The 18762-nt window shown below is 31.2% G+C and overlaps 1 protein-coding gene across 1 annotated transcript; it reads left to right on the top strand.

The window, feature by feature from the left end:
- Positions 1 to 271: 271 nt before the first annotated feature.
- LOC114939361 (Ejaculatory bulb protein III) lies at positions 272 to 14138 on the top strand. Its single transcript, XM_029313636.2, has 4 exons — positions 272 to 354; positions 6845 to 7022; positions 11886 to 11980; positions 13777 to 14138. The coding sequence occupies exons 1-4, from the start codon at positions 349 to 351 to the stop codon at positions 13876 to 13878; spliced, it is 381 nt and encodes a 126-aa protein (XP_029169469.2). The 5' UTR covers positions 272 to 348; the 3' UTR covers positions 13879 to 14138.
- The last annotated feature ends 4624 nt before the right edge of the window (positions 14139 to 18762 follow it).

The following is an 18762-nucleotide window of genomic DNA, read 5'->3' on the forward strand; positions in this document are numbered from 1 at the left end:
TGAAGCGTTCGCGGAAGCTTTAGGAGAGGAATTCTTTTCAAATCGATTCAGAAGTTCCTCGCGCGCGTGTGTATATCCTGCAATATTTACAAAGACGACGTATAGAGTGATTCGCGCGCGGATACGTTCGAGGCGAACATTCGAGATTTGCTCACCTGTGTGACGCACGACGTCACGTTTTGCACCTCTCCTGCGCGAGGACGCGAAATAATACCGGGAGGGGGCGCTGGGACCCCGAAGGGGCCGATTCGACGAATTCGGGGTCCGGCCACGCGAGGGGCCCGGGTATATAAAACAGCTGATCGGCGCAGCTGTCAGTATCAGTCAGTAATAAAACTTCGCGCGAACATGAAGGTAAGCGTAATTTTCTCTCTCTTCCATTTATCTTCTTTCATGCATCTTCTATCCTCTAACAACACATATCCCGACGATGTTCAAATGTCCTCTGGATATCCTCTGAATATCCTCTAAACATCCTCTGAATATTCTCTGAATATCCTTTAGATATTCTCTAAATATTCTCTAGATGTTTTCTGAATATCTTCTGAACATTCTCTAAATATTCTCTGAATATCCTCTGAATATCTTTCGGATATTTTGTGCTATTAGGGTCCTTACTGATTTTACTTTCGGTGATCCTTCTTTATATTATAATGACGTCATCTGTGTGTATTTTTTTTTTTACGTCTGATTACGATTGATTATCCTATTTAGATTCTCGGAAGATTATATTGCCGATATGACATGTGAGTTACGTAATGCAACATTACATGGTTGATCGTGAGTGTAATTTTATTACGTTCATCTTTTTTTTTGTCACATAAAAATGTATGGTTTTACGTAAGTTTTGCATAAGGTTTTACATAAATGAAAATATGTAACGCAAAAACGAAGCGCTCTGATTTTCCTCCTGTTAATTAAAACGTTTGAGGACAACGTGCTGTGAATATTGTAAAATAGAAATTTCATAGGTGTGGCTTCGCGATTCGATAACGTTATTTCTCTCTCTCTCTCTCTTTTGCTTCTTCATATATATATATATATTTTTTTTTTCCGATTGCAGGTATTTTAAAATTTAAATCCCCGTCCTCGTCTGCTATTCTTTATACTTACTCGAATACCTTTTTAAACGTCTTACCTTTTTTTCTACCACGTAGGAATCGCGTAAGACGTTAATTGCCGTGTTTTATTCGGCGAAAATCCGATCCCGAGAGAGAGAGAGGGAGACCCGAAAGTGAATAATGCAGAGCGAGTTCCTCTTCGGCCTGCGTTTCGAGGCTGTTTCACATTCGTTAACGACCTCGGGGACCGTTTAAGAGTCTTCTACGGTGATTAAAAACGTCTGTCTTCTTTGTATATCGTCGCAAAAAGTCGCTGTTACCGGCGCGCGTGGACGTTTTTGTAATTCGTCGTCGTCTTCTCTCTCTCGAATCACGAGTGAATTCCCCGTCGAAAACGAGGTGAAATTTCTTCACGAGAGTGAAAGGCGTCAGGAAATGTTGTTCTCTTCGTGCGTAATGGCTGGGGATTGCACAATAAGGCTTACGCACGAAGGTGCGTGTGAATAATTTTCCTTCTCACGTCATCGAGAACGCGCAATGTCTTTTTTTCATCTTGATTAATAAAACATTTCATCTTTTTATCTCGCGAAATAGTGATTCATTGCCATCGGAATATATTAATATGTATCTTGCTCTACTAATATTATTTAATGATACTCATAATATAGTTTTCTATAAATTTATTGAATGTAAATTAAATAAAGCAATTTATATATTATTTATTTTTATTTTTGAATTTTACAATTGAGTATATTATATATAATTAATCAAATCAAAATTAAATATTAATTGATTTCATTAATCATCAGTGTTTGCTGTTATCTAAATAAAATTATATAGATGAAGTTTTGTGGTGTCATCTTATCTTGATATAGATAATAAAAATATATTTCATTTATAGCTGCATCTCAGATGAAAAAAATATTATCTTTATTAAATTATCTAAAATAATTTTCAGATAATTTTAGCTTCTCACGTCATCGAGAACGCGCAGTATGTCTTTTTTTCATCTTGATTAATAAAACATTTCGTCTTTTTATCTTGCGAAATAGTGATTCATTGCCATCGGAATATATTAATATGTATCTTGTTCTACTAACCTTTTTAATGATACTCATAATATAGTTTTCTATAAATTTATTGAATGTAAATTAAATAAAGCAGTTTATATATTATTTATTTTTATTTTTGAATTTTACAATTGAGTATATTATATATAATTAATCAAATCAAAATTAAATATTAATTGATTTCATTAATCATCAGTGTTTGCTGTTATCTAAATAAAATTATATAGATGAAGTTTTGTGGTGTCATCTTATCTTGATATAGATAATAAAAATATGTTTCATCTACAGCTGTGTGTGCATCTTAGATGAAAAAAATATTATCCTTACTAAATTATCTAGAATAATTTTCAGATAATTTTGGTTTAGTATCATAGCACATAAAAATACTTAAATAGTAGAACTTAAGCAGTAAGCGATAAAAATTTATAAATAAAAATATAAATACATATATTTTTATATTCCATTTATAATTTACATTTTTCTATAACTGTGTTTACACAAACAGGCTTAAAAATTATTATCTAGAAAATTATCTAGATAAATCGCCACATAATTTTATCTTTTTATCTTTTATCTAGATATATTTAAAACAAAATCATCTTTATCCTATCTAAGATAAATTTACATATTGTTATATATTTTATTTTCATCTATAGGTAATTTTAAAATCATCTAAGCACACAACACTGGTCATCTTTATCTTATCTAAGATAAATTTACATATTTTTGTATATTTTATTTTCATCTATAGGTAATTTGAAAACCATCTAAGCACAACGCTCGTCGTATGTAAAATAAATTTTGGATTTCTTTTCGATTCGTTGAAATTCCGAGCGACAAAACGCGACCCAATTACACATCCTGTCTCGTATATCGACGCAGCCTCGTATGTTAAATGTCACGGCGGTCTTTATCGCTTTGGAAGAGCGCCGAAATGTCTCTGGGCGAGTCCGCGGGATAACATCATTCCGGTCGCTGCCCTTTGCGCGCTTTTGCTCCTCCACCAAAGTATAGTGGGTATCAACGTACTTCTCTCTACAACAGGTCTATTCTATACTAATTAACATCCCAACTAACTCTCCGGCATTAACCCGTTATGTACTGGCGTAACCATCTGCTCGCGGTCTTTCGAGGGGTGAGAAATTCCCTCGCTTCGAGTTTCAGCCAAACTCATCGAAACTGTCGTGGTGGTTTACACTTTCGTCGAACCGAATCACCGAATTCGAAAAAAAGAAGGAATCAAATCGAAAATGAAAAATTGGATTTTCTCAAAAAAAAAAAAAAAAAACAGAAAAAAAATATTGCTCGACATCCCCGATCTCTTTTTATCTATTTTTCTTCTGATTAATCTTATGAAATTAGGTATCACGGACAAAACATAAATCTTTTATGTTCTCTATCGTCTTCTTGTTTATTTCGAATATAAATTTGAATTAATTTAAATCCTTAACTTAAATAAGCGATTAAAATGCATGAACTGACACACGTAATGTTTAAAGATTACAAATCTATTTTAATTTACGAGCCGAGAACTTGTTTCTTCTCTCTCGGCCAGACTGGAGTTGGAAGGGTTTACGTAATAATTCAAGGTCTTCTAGTTAATTTCTCAGATTTTCTACGCGTAATGGGAGTGTAAGATATCTGAAAACTAGAACAATCAATGTCATTTTATGACTTGGAACTAAAAAGACAAGTGTCCTACATGCGAGAATATCTCCTTTCTTCTTTCGCACAATATGACATTGATTGTTCCAGTTTCTTTCAGCGCGAGTAATATATTCACATTTCTCTCTTTTTGAAGCTCTCTTTTTCTCAAAATAATACCTTAAATATCTGATATATCCGCGACAAAAATACGCAATGATTTAAAGATACGATAATTTCAATGTTTAAATTCGACGACAGAACACTCTCAAAAAATTGATTTATTCTGGAAGTATTCTTCAAAAAATAGAGAATATATCTTGATATATTTTATATACGTTATATTCGCGTACAAGAGAGCGCACGTACACGTATATACGAGAGAAACGTGACTTTGATGTTCCGCACGCACAGAAGTGTCTCTTAACGCTCCGTGCAGCCGCGCTTGAGAAAGCGTTTGACACACTCCGCGTAATTGAATTGATTTCTAAACGAAGAGCTGTACGCGGCCCCCGGCTGGTCGTTCACTCTCGTCTTTAACTTACTAATGAGACGTGTGTGTGTGCAACTCGCTTCTATTTTCCGCGCGTTCGTATAGAGAGACCCGCGCACTTCTGTATCCTCTGTATGTATTTTCGCGTTGGGCCTCCAGAAATTTCTATTTAAAATCGCGGTCGAGAGACAACGAGAAAAAGAGGGAGATGATACAGCACGCGTGCTCGTTTGATATTCATGTCGCGCGTTAAATACGTCTCCGCGTTTCGGGAACGTGATTGTGCGGCCGCAAACATTTGGCCACGCTCGACATTTAACGTGAATAGCGAGACCGTACCTGTCCCAAACATTTTGCTCATTGTCGGACCGATCCGAGAGTTGTTGTTGCTGTCGCGAGTCCTCCGCGTTCATCCTCCGCGGAATTCCGTCCATCGAAAGCGGAGATTTCGCGCCCCGCTTTCAAATCTTTCGCTATAATTTAGTACAGACAGTGTTGTGCTTATTGTTAGATGATTTTAAAAATAGTTAAATGAAGATAAGATGAAAATATGTGGAAAATATATATTATAAAGGAATATAAAAATATGAATATATTTTCATCGCTTAATGTTTAATTTCTACTACTTAGGGCCGATTGTTCCAACTTCTTGGTAAGTTTTACCTGACAGGTTGCATATCTTTGTCTCTTTTTTTATAACTTATCTGAAAGAGACGAAAATATGCTACCTGTTGGATAAACTTACGAAGAAGTTGGAAAAATCGGCCCTTAAGGGGATGCTGTCGTTGTTCTGTTTTACCGACTTTAAGTTAGGTTAGGTTCACTTTTTATTGAATATACAGATTGAAAAATCTTTTGATACAGGCTTTTGGTCTCATTTTTATTACTGTTGTATTATTCTTTCATGTCATCTCTATTGGAAGCGTCATATTGTGTGCACAAATAAATTGCAGAACTTTTGTATTAAATAAATATTGTTATGAGCTGATGCAGAGGTCGATAAAAAAACTGTAATTTTCTAACTTTTATTGTTTTTTTTTATACGAATTTACAACGCTCCTCGTTCATTATTATTGATACTTTAATTGTGGAGAAGAATTTTTCAATCTGTATAGTCAATAAAATGAAAAGCTCTTGAACTCAAAGTCGGTAAAACATTCATGGTCAGCATCCCCTTAAGTATTTTTATGTGCTACGACTTTAAACCAAATTATTTGAATATTATTCTAAATAATTTAGTGAAGATAACACTTCTTTCATCTAAGATGCAGATATAGATAATACAGATTTTTATTACTCATATAAAGATAAGATGATGCTAAAATTTAATCTAGATGATTATCTATATAATTTTATTTAGATAACAGCAAACACTGTAGTACAGATATCGAATATATCGAGAAAGAAAAAGTATACTTACGGAGCATTGAGAGATTTCGAGATATCTTCAATCATAATAAAACGAAAATATGTACTTAAAATCGGAGTCGAATTCAATCGAATTTTTTTTAAGATTTGAATAATATTTATGAGAAATAATGTTTTACATATATGTATTCTTGCAAAATAATCAAATCTAAATCAGTTATATTTGAATTTTAGATTGACTTTTTTTATTTTTTATTGTAAAGAATCGAATATTTTATAAGTAGTATTCGGATTCTACGAATATAAAAAAATATATTTATGATACTTGTTACACATTCACTTCAATTATCCCCACAATTTTTCATAAATATTCATAAATATTCATAAATATTCATGAGATTTGATCATACTTGATCTAGATTTGGACTACTCTTGTTTCTTGAGAAATACTTATAGTAATTCAAATACCAACTACTCGAGTCTACGTCAAAAATACTGTTTTTTTTTCTCGAAGCAATCATTGAGAGTTCAAAATCATGCAAACAAGTTTGAACCCACTTGTAAGATACTTAATCGCCCTACATTGAAAAAAAATGTATTGAATAGGAATAAATATTTATTTTAATACTACCTAATAAATCATTTATTGGAAACTAAAAATATTGATTTGATGTGACAAATATTTATTTGATATAAGAAAATCTTTTTCAAAACAGATAAATTATTTGTTTCAAATAAATAAATTTATTAGCCAGTATTGAAATAAATATTTACTACTTTAATAATTTTTTTCCAGTGTACTTATAAGACATTAATTCCTTAATAAATTCTAGGCGCAGAAATTAGATAGTAATAAACTAGTTTTGAAACTTCTTTTCTTTACTTTGAACTTTTGCATGCTGTTTGCATATCGTATCGAGGTTTTATGTCACACGCGTTTTTGTTTCTGGTTTTTCGTTAAAGACGTCAGAGATAGAAATGTGGATCAAGACACATTAATTTTTTTTGTTAATCAATCTGCTGAAGACAATTCAAAGAAAAGATCAAAGATCAAATTAAATAAAAAATATTTAAAAATAAGTTGTTTGCGTCTAACTTCTGCGTCTGACATATTAATCAATTTCTTACTTGAATTTTTCATATCATTAATATAATTAGTTTTAATATGATTAATTTTTAATGAAAAATTATTTTAATACTTGATACAGGTTTTGGCTCTATTCCTGCTCGTAGCAGTTTCCTGCGTTTTAGCGGAAGACAGTTACACGACCAAGTTCGACAATGTCGATTTAGATGCGATCCTAAGGAGCGAACGTCTGCTGAAGAACTATGTCAACTGTCTGTTAGATAAGGGTTCCTGCACGCCCGACGGCAAGGAGCTTAAAGGTGAGAAATTTCAACAACTCCTTTGTCAATTAACCGGTATCTGGATACCCAAATCAGCTTTAAGTGTTAAAAATATGTCCTGGAATTTTTCTCAGCCCGAAATAAAATAAGGGCCTATGGAAATCTCTTAAAATATAACGGAAAAGAGTATTGGATATAGCCCAGCAGCTGCTATAAAGAAGCATTATCGTTGGGGCCATGTGTCGAAAAATACATAGTAAATTATAATAAAATTGTAACCATACATTAATGAAAATTATGCATTAACAAAAGGATTAATTGTTATCTCTGCAATGTTCAATGCAATATGTCAAAAAACACATATTTAGTACCCTGGGTATCCATACATTGATGAAAAATTCTGCATTGACAGAAGGTTTAAGGATATATGGAAGATATCTAAAAATAGTACAAAATGCATAAAAATTACATAGATCGTTTCCACTTTGATACTAAAATCACTGTTAAAATGTGGATTTAATTCACTTATTCATTTAAAAGTTATTGCAATTGGAATTTCTGCTAGTTTTACATATTTATAAAAATTTATTATGATCGATTGGATTACCAAAAAATACCATGTATTTCAAATTTTTTATAATCATGTATAATAATTGATAACTTTAAGGAAAAATATTGCAAAATTACATTAACATTCACTAAATCATTTAGAAGAAAATAATATAATGATTTATTGAAATTCTGCATGGCTTTTACCCCATTAGGACATTAAACTATAGCGATTTTTTATAAAATGTACAAATTTTCTTTTTTTCTTCAATCAAAATGTTAACCTCAATTATATCGTTTTCTTATACAGGATGTATTTAAATAAGTGCGAAAAAAGGAGATAATATATTCTTTGTAGAAAATTAATGGGGGTTTTTATAGAAGTATAAATAAATATCCTTTTTATTAGTAGAAAATATCTACCAAGTTTTATTTTTAAAATTTGTCTGATCGAAAGTCTGTTTTTATCCTGGTTTATCGACAAAATGTAAGATTAGATAAATTATTAATCTATTTATTGACTATACGGATTTTTTTACTTGAAATTAAAGCGCTTTATCATTTGTTAACATTAATACTTTAATTTGTGTACAGGAAAAAGATTTATCAATATGTATATAGTCTCGTATATCTAGATTACAGCATTCTTGAATTCTTGAATTCATAATTCTGTAACCTAGATATATGAGACTATACAGATTGATAAATCTTTTTCCTGTATAAATTAAAGTATTGATTTCAACAAAGAGCGGAGCGCTCTAATTTTAGGCAAAAACAATTCGTATAGCTAATAAATAGATTTAGTTTACCTAACCTCACATTTTGTCGATAAAACAGGAAAGAAACAACAGACTTTTCCAGGACATTTAGGATCCCCTTAATTTTCGACAAAGAATCATCTAAAATTTTTCGCTCTTATTTAGCTACTGAAGAATGTGATTTTCTTAATATTGCCACAAGGCTTAGTTAGAGACCCTCTAATCAGAGTCTGGACATAAGATAGCAACCTCTGATTGGTCCGCCATTTTTCTTCAATTCGCGCCAATTTTATGAAATTTCTATTGCTATCAAATAAGAGCTACCTGCATCCCAGGTAGCAAGCTGACGTCATTAAACGTCAAAATGACGTCATTTTGACGTCAGCTTGCTACCTGGGATAATACAATTCTTGTATTAGGTGCGGAGCCTAATATTACGAAAATGCGATATAACGCGAGACCGAATTTGTAACTCCGATTAGGAACAGAATGTTTGCCTCGTCTTTCGTCTGTACGACGCGATAATGCGGCAAAACACGTAGGATGAAATGAGACGATCTCTCACACGGTTTCTAACGCGCGCGAGAATCAGCCTTGGCACACTAATGGCCATCCCCGTTCTCATCCCCGGTCGAAGAATGCGCGATGCCAGGTCGTTCCGTTAACGACAGTGTACGTATATGTATATGTACTGAGAGAGGCTGAATATCGCGCTCCCTTTGGAGATACGGAATAATACCGTCCCGCGGTTGCCGATTGTCGCCGAGAAGATTTTGATACAAAAAGTATAGAGACATACACGTCGTCGTCTCTCGTCGAGGAAACATTCGCGCGCTTACATATGTCCGCGGTTTGTGGTTCGCAAATGTCAATTTTTCAGCGTAAAAATTCTCTCTGTTTTTATTCCGGAGACGCGAAACATAACGCGCGCTAAAGTGTCCCCTCTGTGTCTAACTATCGGATTTCTTTTATATTTTCGACAGGCAGATTCTCTTCGGTAAATTTACAGTCAATTTTTCCTTAAAGAAATTGTCGAGGAAGGTCATCGCTGTTTGCGAGTTTCCAATTTTTTTCTCATCATAATATCTTTGTAACTAGATCTAAAGTTAAAATTCTATTAAAGTAAACCTGAAGTTGACTTGAAATTAATTGAAGGGTGTAATTTTGTTAATCTTTCAACTCTACAAAGTTTAGTTTGCGAAAAGAGCCCGGTCTTTTTTTTAATCGCCTATAACTCAGAAATTATTGATATCTCGACACTTTCTCGTTAAGAAAAATTCGTCTCTCCAAATGATAAAAGAGTTTGCTATTAAAAATATTGTATATATTTTGAAATATATTCTATATACATATAATATATATAATATATATATATATATATATATATATATATATATATATATATATTATACGTACAGAGAGAGAATTTTCTCTTAAAATTTAATATTAAAAATTGTAGTAATCGTGGGAAAATATGGTATTGGAAAAATGTTATGAGTTTCTCTGATTAATATTTGCCACAATAAAAATATTAATACATTAAAAAAATTAATAAATTAAATTAATAAATATTTATTTCAATATTGGCTAATAAATCATTTATTTGAAATAAATAAATGTTTATGCTTTGAAAAGGATTTTCTTGTATCAAAAATAAATATTTTTTACATCAAATCAATATTATTAGTTTCAAATAAATAATTTATTAGGCAGTATTGAAATAAATATTTATTCGAATTCAATACATTTTTTTTTACTGTATCTACTACAATAAGATATAAAATATGTTCGATTAATTTTTAGAGAGTAAAGTAAAATTAAAAAATTTAAATAAAAGATAAAATTTACTGTACATATTAATATTTTTTTATGTGATAAATATTAATAAAAAAAAAACTCTTATAAAATTCTTCCAATACCATATTGTTTCACGATTTCAGGGTAAATTCTAAGAGAAAATTCTCTCCGTGATATATACATATAGAGAGAAAATACACACAGAATCACATGTATTTAAATGAGAACTAGGGAATCGATTATTTTTATCGGGACATTCTCTCTCCTTCTTTCTGCAAATTAGATTAATTACTCATAACTTGATTTATTTTTCTCGCCGTTTATCAGAAAATCACGTTTATCGTCTTCTTCCTCTCCTCGAGTCCCTTTTTTTCCCTCGACATGGCTATCCCATAGAGCGAGATAAAACGCGCGATGGACGGTAATACGTTACCGAGAATATATAGTCCTTGTCTCTCACGAAAATTCACGAGCGATATGCGAGGGTGTGCGGCCAGCTGACCATAGCAGCTGGCGCAAATGACGCAAGGGGCGGCAAAAACGTCGGGGGTGAATTTTGCAGGACATCGAATATCCGAGAAATAACATACATTATTATGAACTCCGCCCTACGTCGTAGAACTTTGTCTCAGTAGAAACGATCTGTGCACGCATACAAATTCGGGAAAATTCACCTGTCAAAGTATGAAACGATAAAAAGTATATAAAAAATAAGGGTAAAAAAATTCAGGAAAATATATTATATATTTATTTTTTTTTAAATATATTTGAACCCCTTTTTGTCATAGTCTGATTTTTCACTTATCCGTCAATATATGGGTACTAGTTTGTATGGGTATCTAAAATAAAATGATCTAAGATGATCATCTAGATGAATCTTTGACGTCATCTTATCTTTATATAAATAATAAAAATATGTTATCTATATCTACATATGTATATCTTTTAGATGAACAAAGTGTTATCTTTATTCAAATTATCTAGAATAATATTCAGATAATTGGATTTAGAGTCATAGCACATAAAAATACTTATAATTAGTATACTGAAAAAAAATTTGTTAATTTGACTAAACTTTTAACTAAATTATTATTTTGTTAATTGAACATATATTAATATTTAAATTAAATATATAAACATTTCGTTTTAATATATTATTTTTAATTGAAGTATTTTGATATGTTTAATTAACAAAATAATATTTAGTTGAAAAATTTAGTCAAGTTTAAAAATTTTTTTTAGTATAATATAGAACTTAAGTAGTAAGCGATAAAAAGGCTCTTTGTATTTTATTTTGCGCAGAAAGAAATTTCAGGACCCCCTTTTTTAACATTTAAAGTCGCTTTGGGTTAGAAGATACTTAGAAGGTATTACATAACTAAACTTTTCAACTAAATTACTATTTTCAATTAAACATGTATTAGTATTTAAGTCCAATTAATTTAATCTATGTTTTGTCAGAGATTTAATATGTTACATTTAATTTAAATATTTTTATATGTTCAATTAACAAAATAATATTCAGTCGAAACATTTATAATTAAATTAACAATTTTTTAATATGTGTAAAATAACATTAATCTGTAAATTAAAATCCAGTTCCTCACGGAGGGGTGGAAAATTTACTGTAACTTTTTCTCATCAAAGATCCATTGATAAAAAGATTCATTGATAAAAAGGGTGAAAGGAGATTTCAATTGCGTTTCTGTAACGATAATATTCGATTCTGTGCTTGCTCTCGACGAGGCCGTTGTACCTGTACGTCCCTGATCTGAATTCCTGTTTGCAATTCTTTCAGAACACCTTCCGGCCGCACTGGAGACCGAGTGCAGCAAGTGCAGCGAGAAGCAAAGAGAGGGTACCGAGAAGGTTATCCGGTATCTAGTAAATAAGGTAAGGCGGGAGAAGGTATGGGAGAAATAATCGTCTCCAAATAACCTGAGGAATTTTCCTATTAACAGGGTATCCGGTAATTTTGAGACGCCATACACACACACACATATATATATATATATATATATATATATATATCCAGTAATTTTGAGACACCATACATATATATATATATATATATATATATATATATATATATATATGTATGGTGTCTCAAAATTACCGGACACCCTGTTAATAGGGAAATTCCTCAGGTTATTTGGAGACGATTTTTTCTCAGCAAAAATGTCGAGGAAGATCATTTTTTTAATATTCTCAATTTTTGAAATCATGTATCTTTGTAACTAAGTCTTACATTAAAATTCTATTAAAGTAAACTCTACCTAAAATTAATTGAAGAATGTGAAGAAATTTTTTTAATATTGCCACAAGGCTTAGTTAGAGACCCTCTAATCAGAGTCTGGATATAAGATAGCAACCTCTGATTGGTTCGCCATTTTTCTTCAATTCGCGCCAATTTTATGAAATTTCTATTGCTATCAAATATAATAAATTATTAAATATTTAAAAAAATACATGGAAGTTTATATTTTCATAATATATCCCTTTGACGAGGAATTATTACAAAATTCTGCCGCACATCCAACCATTATTTATTACTTTACACTCATACGCGCAGTATAAAGAAGAGGTTATGAGACATTAACTAAGAGAGAAGGAAGTAGCACATATTTCTCTCTCTCTTTCAGGATTTTGAAGAAAAATGTCGAACAATTTAACCTGATTTAACTTATATCCAGACTCTGATTAAAGGGTCTCTAGGCTTTAGCTTGCGAAAACCCATTTATTTTCAATTGCTTATAATTCCAAAATTATTGGTGCCTTGACATTTTTGCTGAGAAAAAATCGTCTTTAAATTTTCCCAAGAATCTGCCATTAACAGGTGTTCCACTAATTCTGAGACATCCTGTATATATACATATATATACAAATACGTCACCGCCCGTCACTTTTCACCAGGCTAATGAAACACAAAGTCGCGCGTAATGAGTTGATGCTGAGGGAAGGAAGAAATATAGAACCTTCTCTCTCGAGGGGATACGTCAAGCCGGGTTTAAATGCCGCGGAACTAGTTAGACTTTCATGCAGAGACGGGTTAATGCTCTTCGGATTGTCGGGGTAGTAGACGACGAGGAGGGAAAAAATAAAAGGGGATGAGGGTGTCTCCCAGTGATTCGTTGCGCCTGGAAAACTTTCGCGTCCGTAGCCAAATAATTTAACGGCGATGCGAATTCGCCTGCACCCTTGTCGATCCTCGCGTGAATCTCCTCCTTCGGAAACTGATTTTACTTTCCCGAGGGGGGTGGGGAGGGGGAGGGTTTCCCCTTCTATCGGATTCCTCTTGGAGGGTTTTCAATCCGGTTCGCGTTACGTTCGCCGTACTTCGCCCGGTTCTTGAAACATTAAATATATTTTTTACGTCAATGCTTTAAGCGCCGTCTAAGAAGTCTACATAAAGATTTTTCTTTTAAAGTCTGTACAGGGATTTTTAAAATATTAAATGGGTTTAATCGTACTTTTACGATTTGTGCTCGAGTTGATTTTAATGAATTTCACAAAATAATATAAGAAGCGTTTAAAACGAAAGAAAGTGAGGTAACTGTTTTGGGATAAAAATCTTTATACGGCTTTATACGGATAGTTTTGTCGACGTTCTGTCGATAAAGGCAATCTTGTAAATTTCTTATTATAAAAGGAACAATTGCTTATTTGACCTTATGTCTTATTTGTTACAGAAACCAGCAACATGGGACCAACTTAAGAAGAAGTACGATCCTACTGGCGAATACTCTCACAAGTACGAAAACCAAGCACACGAGCACGGAATAAATGTGTGAATAATTTAAATCTTCTTATCTCAGTCGAAAATAGAACGTTGAGAAATCTGTCTTTCCTTTTTTTCCTTTTTTTTCTATACCGCGCGGATTAAATAAATCCATCAATTTTTTTTTCGTGTACAACTCTTCTTCTTAAGTCTTCTCTCAACGCAGAATATCGAAAGTTGTTAAAAAGAAAAATTTCGTAAATTTTATTGTTGCAACAATTATGTTAGCTTAAATATAATAAATAGATTCCCGTTAAAAAAGGGAATTCCAAATATTTGTGTATTTATTTAAAGCGAATGACCAATGTGTTTGCTGTTACCTGATTCAAATTATATAGATGATCATCTAGATGAAGTTTTGGCGTCATCTTATTTTTATATAGATTTTTATATAGATAATAAAAATATGTATTATCTATATCTTGTATCTTAGATGAAAAAAGTGTTATCTTTATTAAATTATCTAGAATAATGTTCAAATAATTTGATTTAAAAGTGGTAATATAAAAATATTTAAATATTTTTATTAAGTAGCAGAACTTAACCAACAAGCAATAAATATTTTTATATCTATTTTTTATAATTTATATTTTTTTATACGTTTACATAAATATGGTCTGGAAATTATCTACATAAATCGCCATATAATTTTATTTTTTATTTAAATATATTTAAAATAAAATCTTCATCTTGTCTAATTGTAAGATAACTACATATTTTCATCTCAGTTTTATCTATTATAGCTAATTTTAAAATCATCTATATAAGCACAACCATGGGCGTCCGCACACTGAGAAAAAAATGTTGTTGATTCAATTGAACGTCGACGTCACGGGCTGCCACAAACATATGCAGTTGATTCATCAGTATTTTGTTAATTCAATGACATAATTAATCAAATCAAGATGTCATGCTTTTGTTTATATGTTTGTTTAACATATGCAGTATAAACAAAAGCATGATATCTTGATTTGATTAATTATGTCATATTATTAACAAAATACTGATGAATCAACTGCATATGTTTGTGGCAGCCCGTGACGTCGACGTTCAATTGAATCAACATTTTTTTCTCAGTGTGCAGGAATTTTTTCCAGGGAAGGGCATGATTACATTGTTTCCTATTACATTATTCTTTCTTAATTTTTTAAATTCAATTTTTAATTATTTTTTTATTTTAATATTTTATTATTTTATTTTATTTTAATATTTTTAATATTTTTTAAATATTTTATTTTAATATTTTTATGCCTAACAGCACACGTATCCCGAAGACGTTCAGAGAACATCTTGAGGATGTTCGAATATCCTTTGGATATCCTTTGAATATCCTCTGAATATCTTTCGAATATGTTGTGCTGTGTTATTAAGGATATTAAATAAAATTGCAGATAAATTCCAGTGTTTATTCACAAGAAGAGTAAATGCAATTTTTTTGTATTACACGTGCAGGCAAAGTGGCACTTTGTGTGCGTGTTTTCTGTGCGGAAAGCGGCCGATTTCCCACGCCGCCATCTAGTGGCGACGCGGTGAGTGAATAAGCCGCATTCAAAACCATTGCCTACGGCTGAGCCGCGTTCAAAGTCATTGCCCACGGCTTCAGCCACTACACTGCGAATGACGATAATTTAATCCAATTATTGTCATCGATCATCCATGTCTGGTTTCCTCATCCCATCTTCCTCTTCAGCTCTCTGTCTCTTTGACGGGCAAACAACGTTTGTACACCAGTCACGGTCGGCAATAATATATTTCTTGGTTTCCGTGGCTCTTCTCCCCCTCCAGAAAGCAGTTCGACACTTCGGGAAGAGATAAATCCAGGCACAATGCCGAGAAAAGTTCCCCCCGGCCGAAGTTTGAGGTCCGAAACGTCGCCCTTGAGATCGGCTCGCTTAATTTCCTGACGCTGTCCAATATAAGATATATGTGCGCATACCTATATATATATATATGCGCCACCGCCATTCGAGAAAGCTTTCCCGGAACCTGATTTTGTATTTCCATCGCGCCCTACATCCAGTAAAACGTCTCGAACTCGCGCGAGAAAGCGAAATCCTTCCCTTCCCCGACGACGGATGTATTTCATCGCCGTGAAACAAGAACATCTTCGACGATAATCGATACCGTTCAGTCAGGTGAAGACCGGGTCAACTTCTCAGGACGAGACTTCGAGCTGATCAAAGTTACACGAGGACTAACGAGAGATTGACTCCGTTCGTAGATTATTAAGGGGATGCCGGATGAGTCTGTTTTATCGATCGGATGATTATAAATCTTTCTGCACCGAAAACTTTTTATTAGTTTAATAAAATACTAAATGCTTTTTCACAAATAAAGTACGTACAGAAACAAAGTGGGAACCTACCGACTTTTATGTTAGAAATAAGAAAAAATTTAAAAACTTTTCTTTATTGACTTCTGTCGTCAGATCGAAAAAATAATTGTTTAATATAAAAGTTTTGTTGTTTGTACGTACAAAATAAGATAGGTTCCGACTAGAAATTGAATGAAGAAGTATTAGTAAACTTTTAAATATAAGTTTAGAAGCCTAATAAATAAGAAAACGGTGCAGAAAATTTTCACGCATATGTGTTGTATACGTGCATATGTTTAGATATGTGTGGTGCTAACCTATCGGAGTTAGGTCATCACTCCGGCATCTCCTTAAGTTTGATCATTTCGGAGGAATCGACTAAACATTTTTGGACATTTTATTTTTTTACAGTTGTAGAATTTGTGTTAAATTTTTGTGTTAAATTAACATGATATGTTAAATGCATTGAGAAAAAATTAGTTAACTTGGTTAAATTTTTCAACTAAATATTATTTTCCCGATTCAGCCGACTTTCGGACCAATATTTTTCTCGCCTTGTAGCTTGAAAGAGGATTTAAATTAAGGGGGTATTACAGGAATTAGAGATTCAAACCAAGGATACTATTCTTAAAGCAACGGAAAAATTAATTTTTTGTACGACGCAAAGAACATCGCGGCATGGCCAATAAGCCATATATATATATATATATATATGTTGTATTTATGTAGGAGGCGGAATTATATATTTCTAATGTAAATATTATTTTGTTAATTGAGCATATAAAAATATCTGAATTAAATATAACATTAAAACTAATAAAACGGTTTGTATATTTGATTTAAATACTAATCTATGTTCAATTGACAAAATAGTAATAATTCAAAGGATTAATCAAGTTAACAAACTTTTTCAATTTAAAATAAATTTTGTGTAAAATTAATATAGTTTTAATGTAAAAATTAACTAAAAATATATTAATAATAAGAATATTAAGGAGGTGTATGTTATGTGTTTTTAAAAATATATTAATTTTAGATTTTATCATCCTCACTTATATTATAAAATAGAAAATCAACATTTTTTCTGTAAATTTTAACTGATAAATCTTGTCATTAATAAAGCAGAACATATTTATTGTGTAAAATTAAAAATAGATGCACTTTGGTATTTTTACATCTTTTTTTAATTGTTTTATTAATTGTTTTAATTTAATATTTAAGAGTTCAATTAACACAACAACAATATGTTAAATTAACGCATAAATGTGTTAAATATTTAACACAAAAATTTTAACGGGGACTATTTTTATTTAAAAAACACAAAATTTCCAACTATGTAATAATAAAGTAAGATGTATCTTCGTCCCTGATTTATTAAGAACAGGATCAAGTTTAATATGTACTTAAAAATCCAATAAGCAATTTTTTTTATTTTTTTTTAAGATTCGAGTAATACCATGAGAATTTCCGAACAAATAATATTCATGAGAAATAATATTTCACATATTATACTCTTGCGAAGTAATCGAATCTAGATCAGTCATGTTTGAATTTTAGATTCAATGTGCAAGATTTAAAACCTGCAAGATTTGAAATAGTACTTAGAAGTACTTTCTATCGTAAAGAATCGAATCTTTTACATCTTTATAAGTAATACTCAAACTCTAAGACAAAAAATATATTTATGATACTTGCTACACATATACATACCTATTGATCTATATATCCTCTCCTAACACACACAAATACTCATAAAAGATTCGAACATGATCCAGATTCGAGTCTGCTTGAAAGTACTATTTTATTTTTTAAAGTAATTATAGAGAGTTCGAAACTATGCAATAAATTCGAAGCTATATGGCTTCGAATATATACATATGTATATTTATATATTTATCATATTTTTTAATTTCTTGTTATTATGATTTAGTAATAATTACTAAATATCTGGTAATATTTATTAAATATTTTATATTTTGCTATCAAAATTTAATTACAATTATTAAATCAGAAAGAAATATTTTTATCGGCTCTCAATATTAAGAATATAAATATGATGTTTTTTTAAATCGGCCAACAGAGCCAAAGCACGAAAAATTAATTATTCGGAACTGTATCTCTTGGTTTGAGATCACTAAGTTCCATATATAAATTAATCTCGAAACTTACATATGGAGAAATATTTCTCCATATGTAAGTTTCGAGATTAATTTATATATAGAACTTCCATATATAAATTAATCTCGAAACTTACATATGGAGAAATATTTCTCCATATGTAAGTTTCGAGATTAATTTATATATAAAACAATTATAAATAGAATTAATTGGATAAATAAAATAATTAATTCAGAAAATCTAAATTTAATTCAATCAATTACTACATTTAGTTTTTTGAACAAAACTTTAATAATTGTATAAATATGATGTTTTTTTTAAATCGGCCAACAGAGCCAAAGCACAAAAAATTAATTATTCGGAACTGTATCTCTTGGTTTGAGATCACTAAGTTCCATATATAAATTAATCTCGAAACTTACATATGGAGAAATATTTCTCCATATGTAAGTTTCGAGATTAATT

Source organism: Nylanderia fulva, unplaced genomic scaffold, assembly GCF_048542155.1.
Source record: "Nylanderia fulva isolate GAGA-0341 unplaced genomic scaffold, ASM4854215v1 Scaffold32, whole genome shotgun sequence".
NCBI classification, from domain to species: Eukaryota; Metazoa; Arthropoda; class Insecta; order Hymenoptera; family Formicidae; genus Nylanderia; species Nylanderia fulva.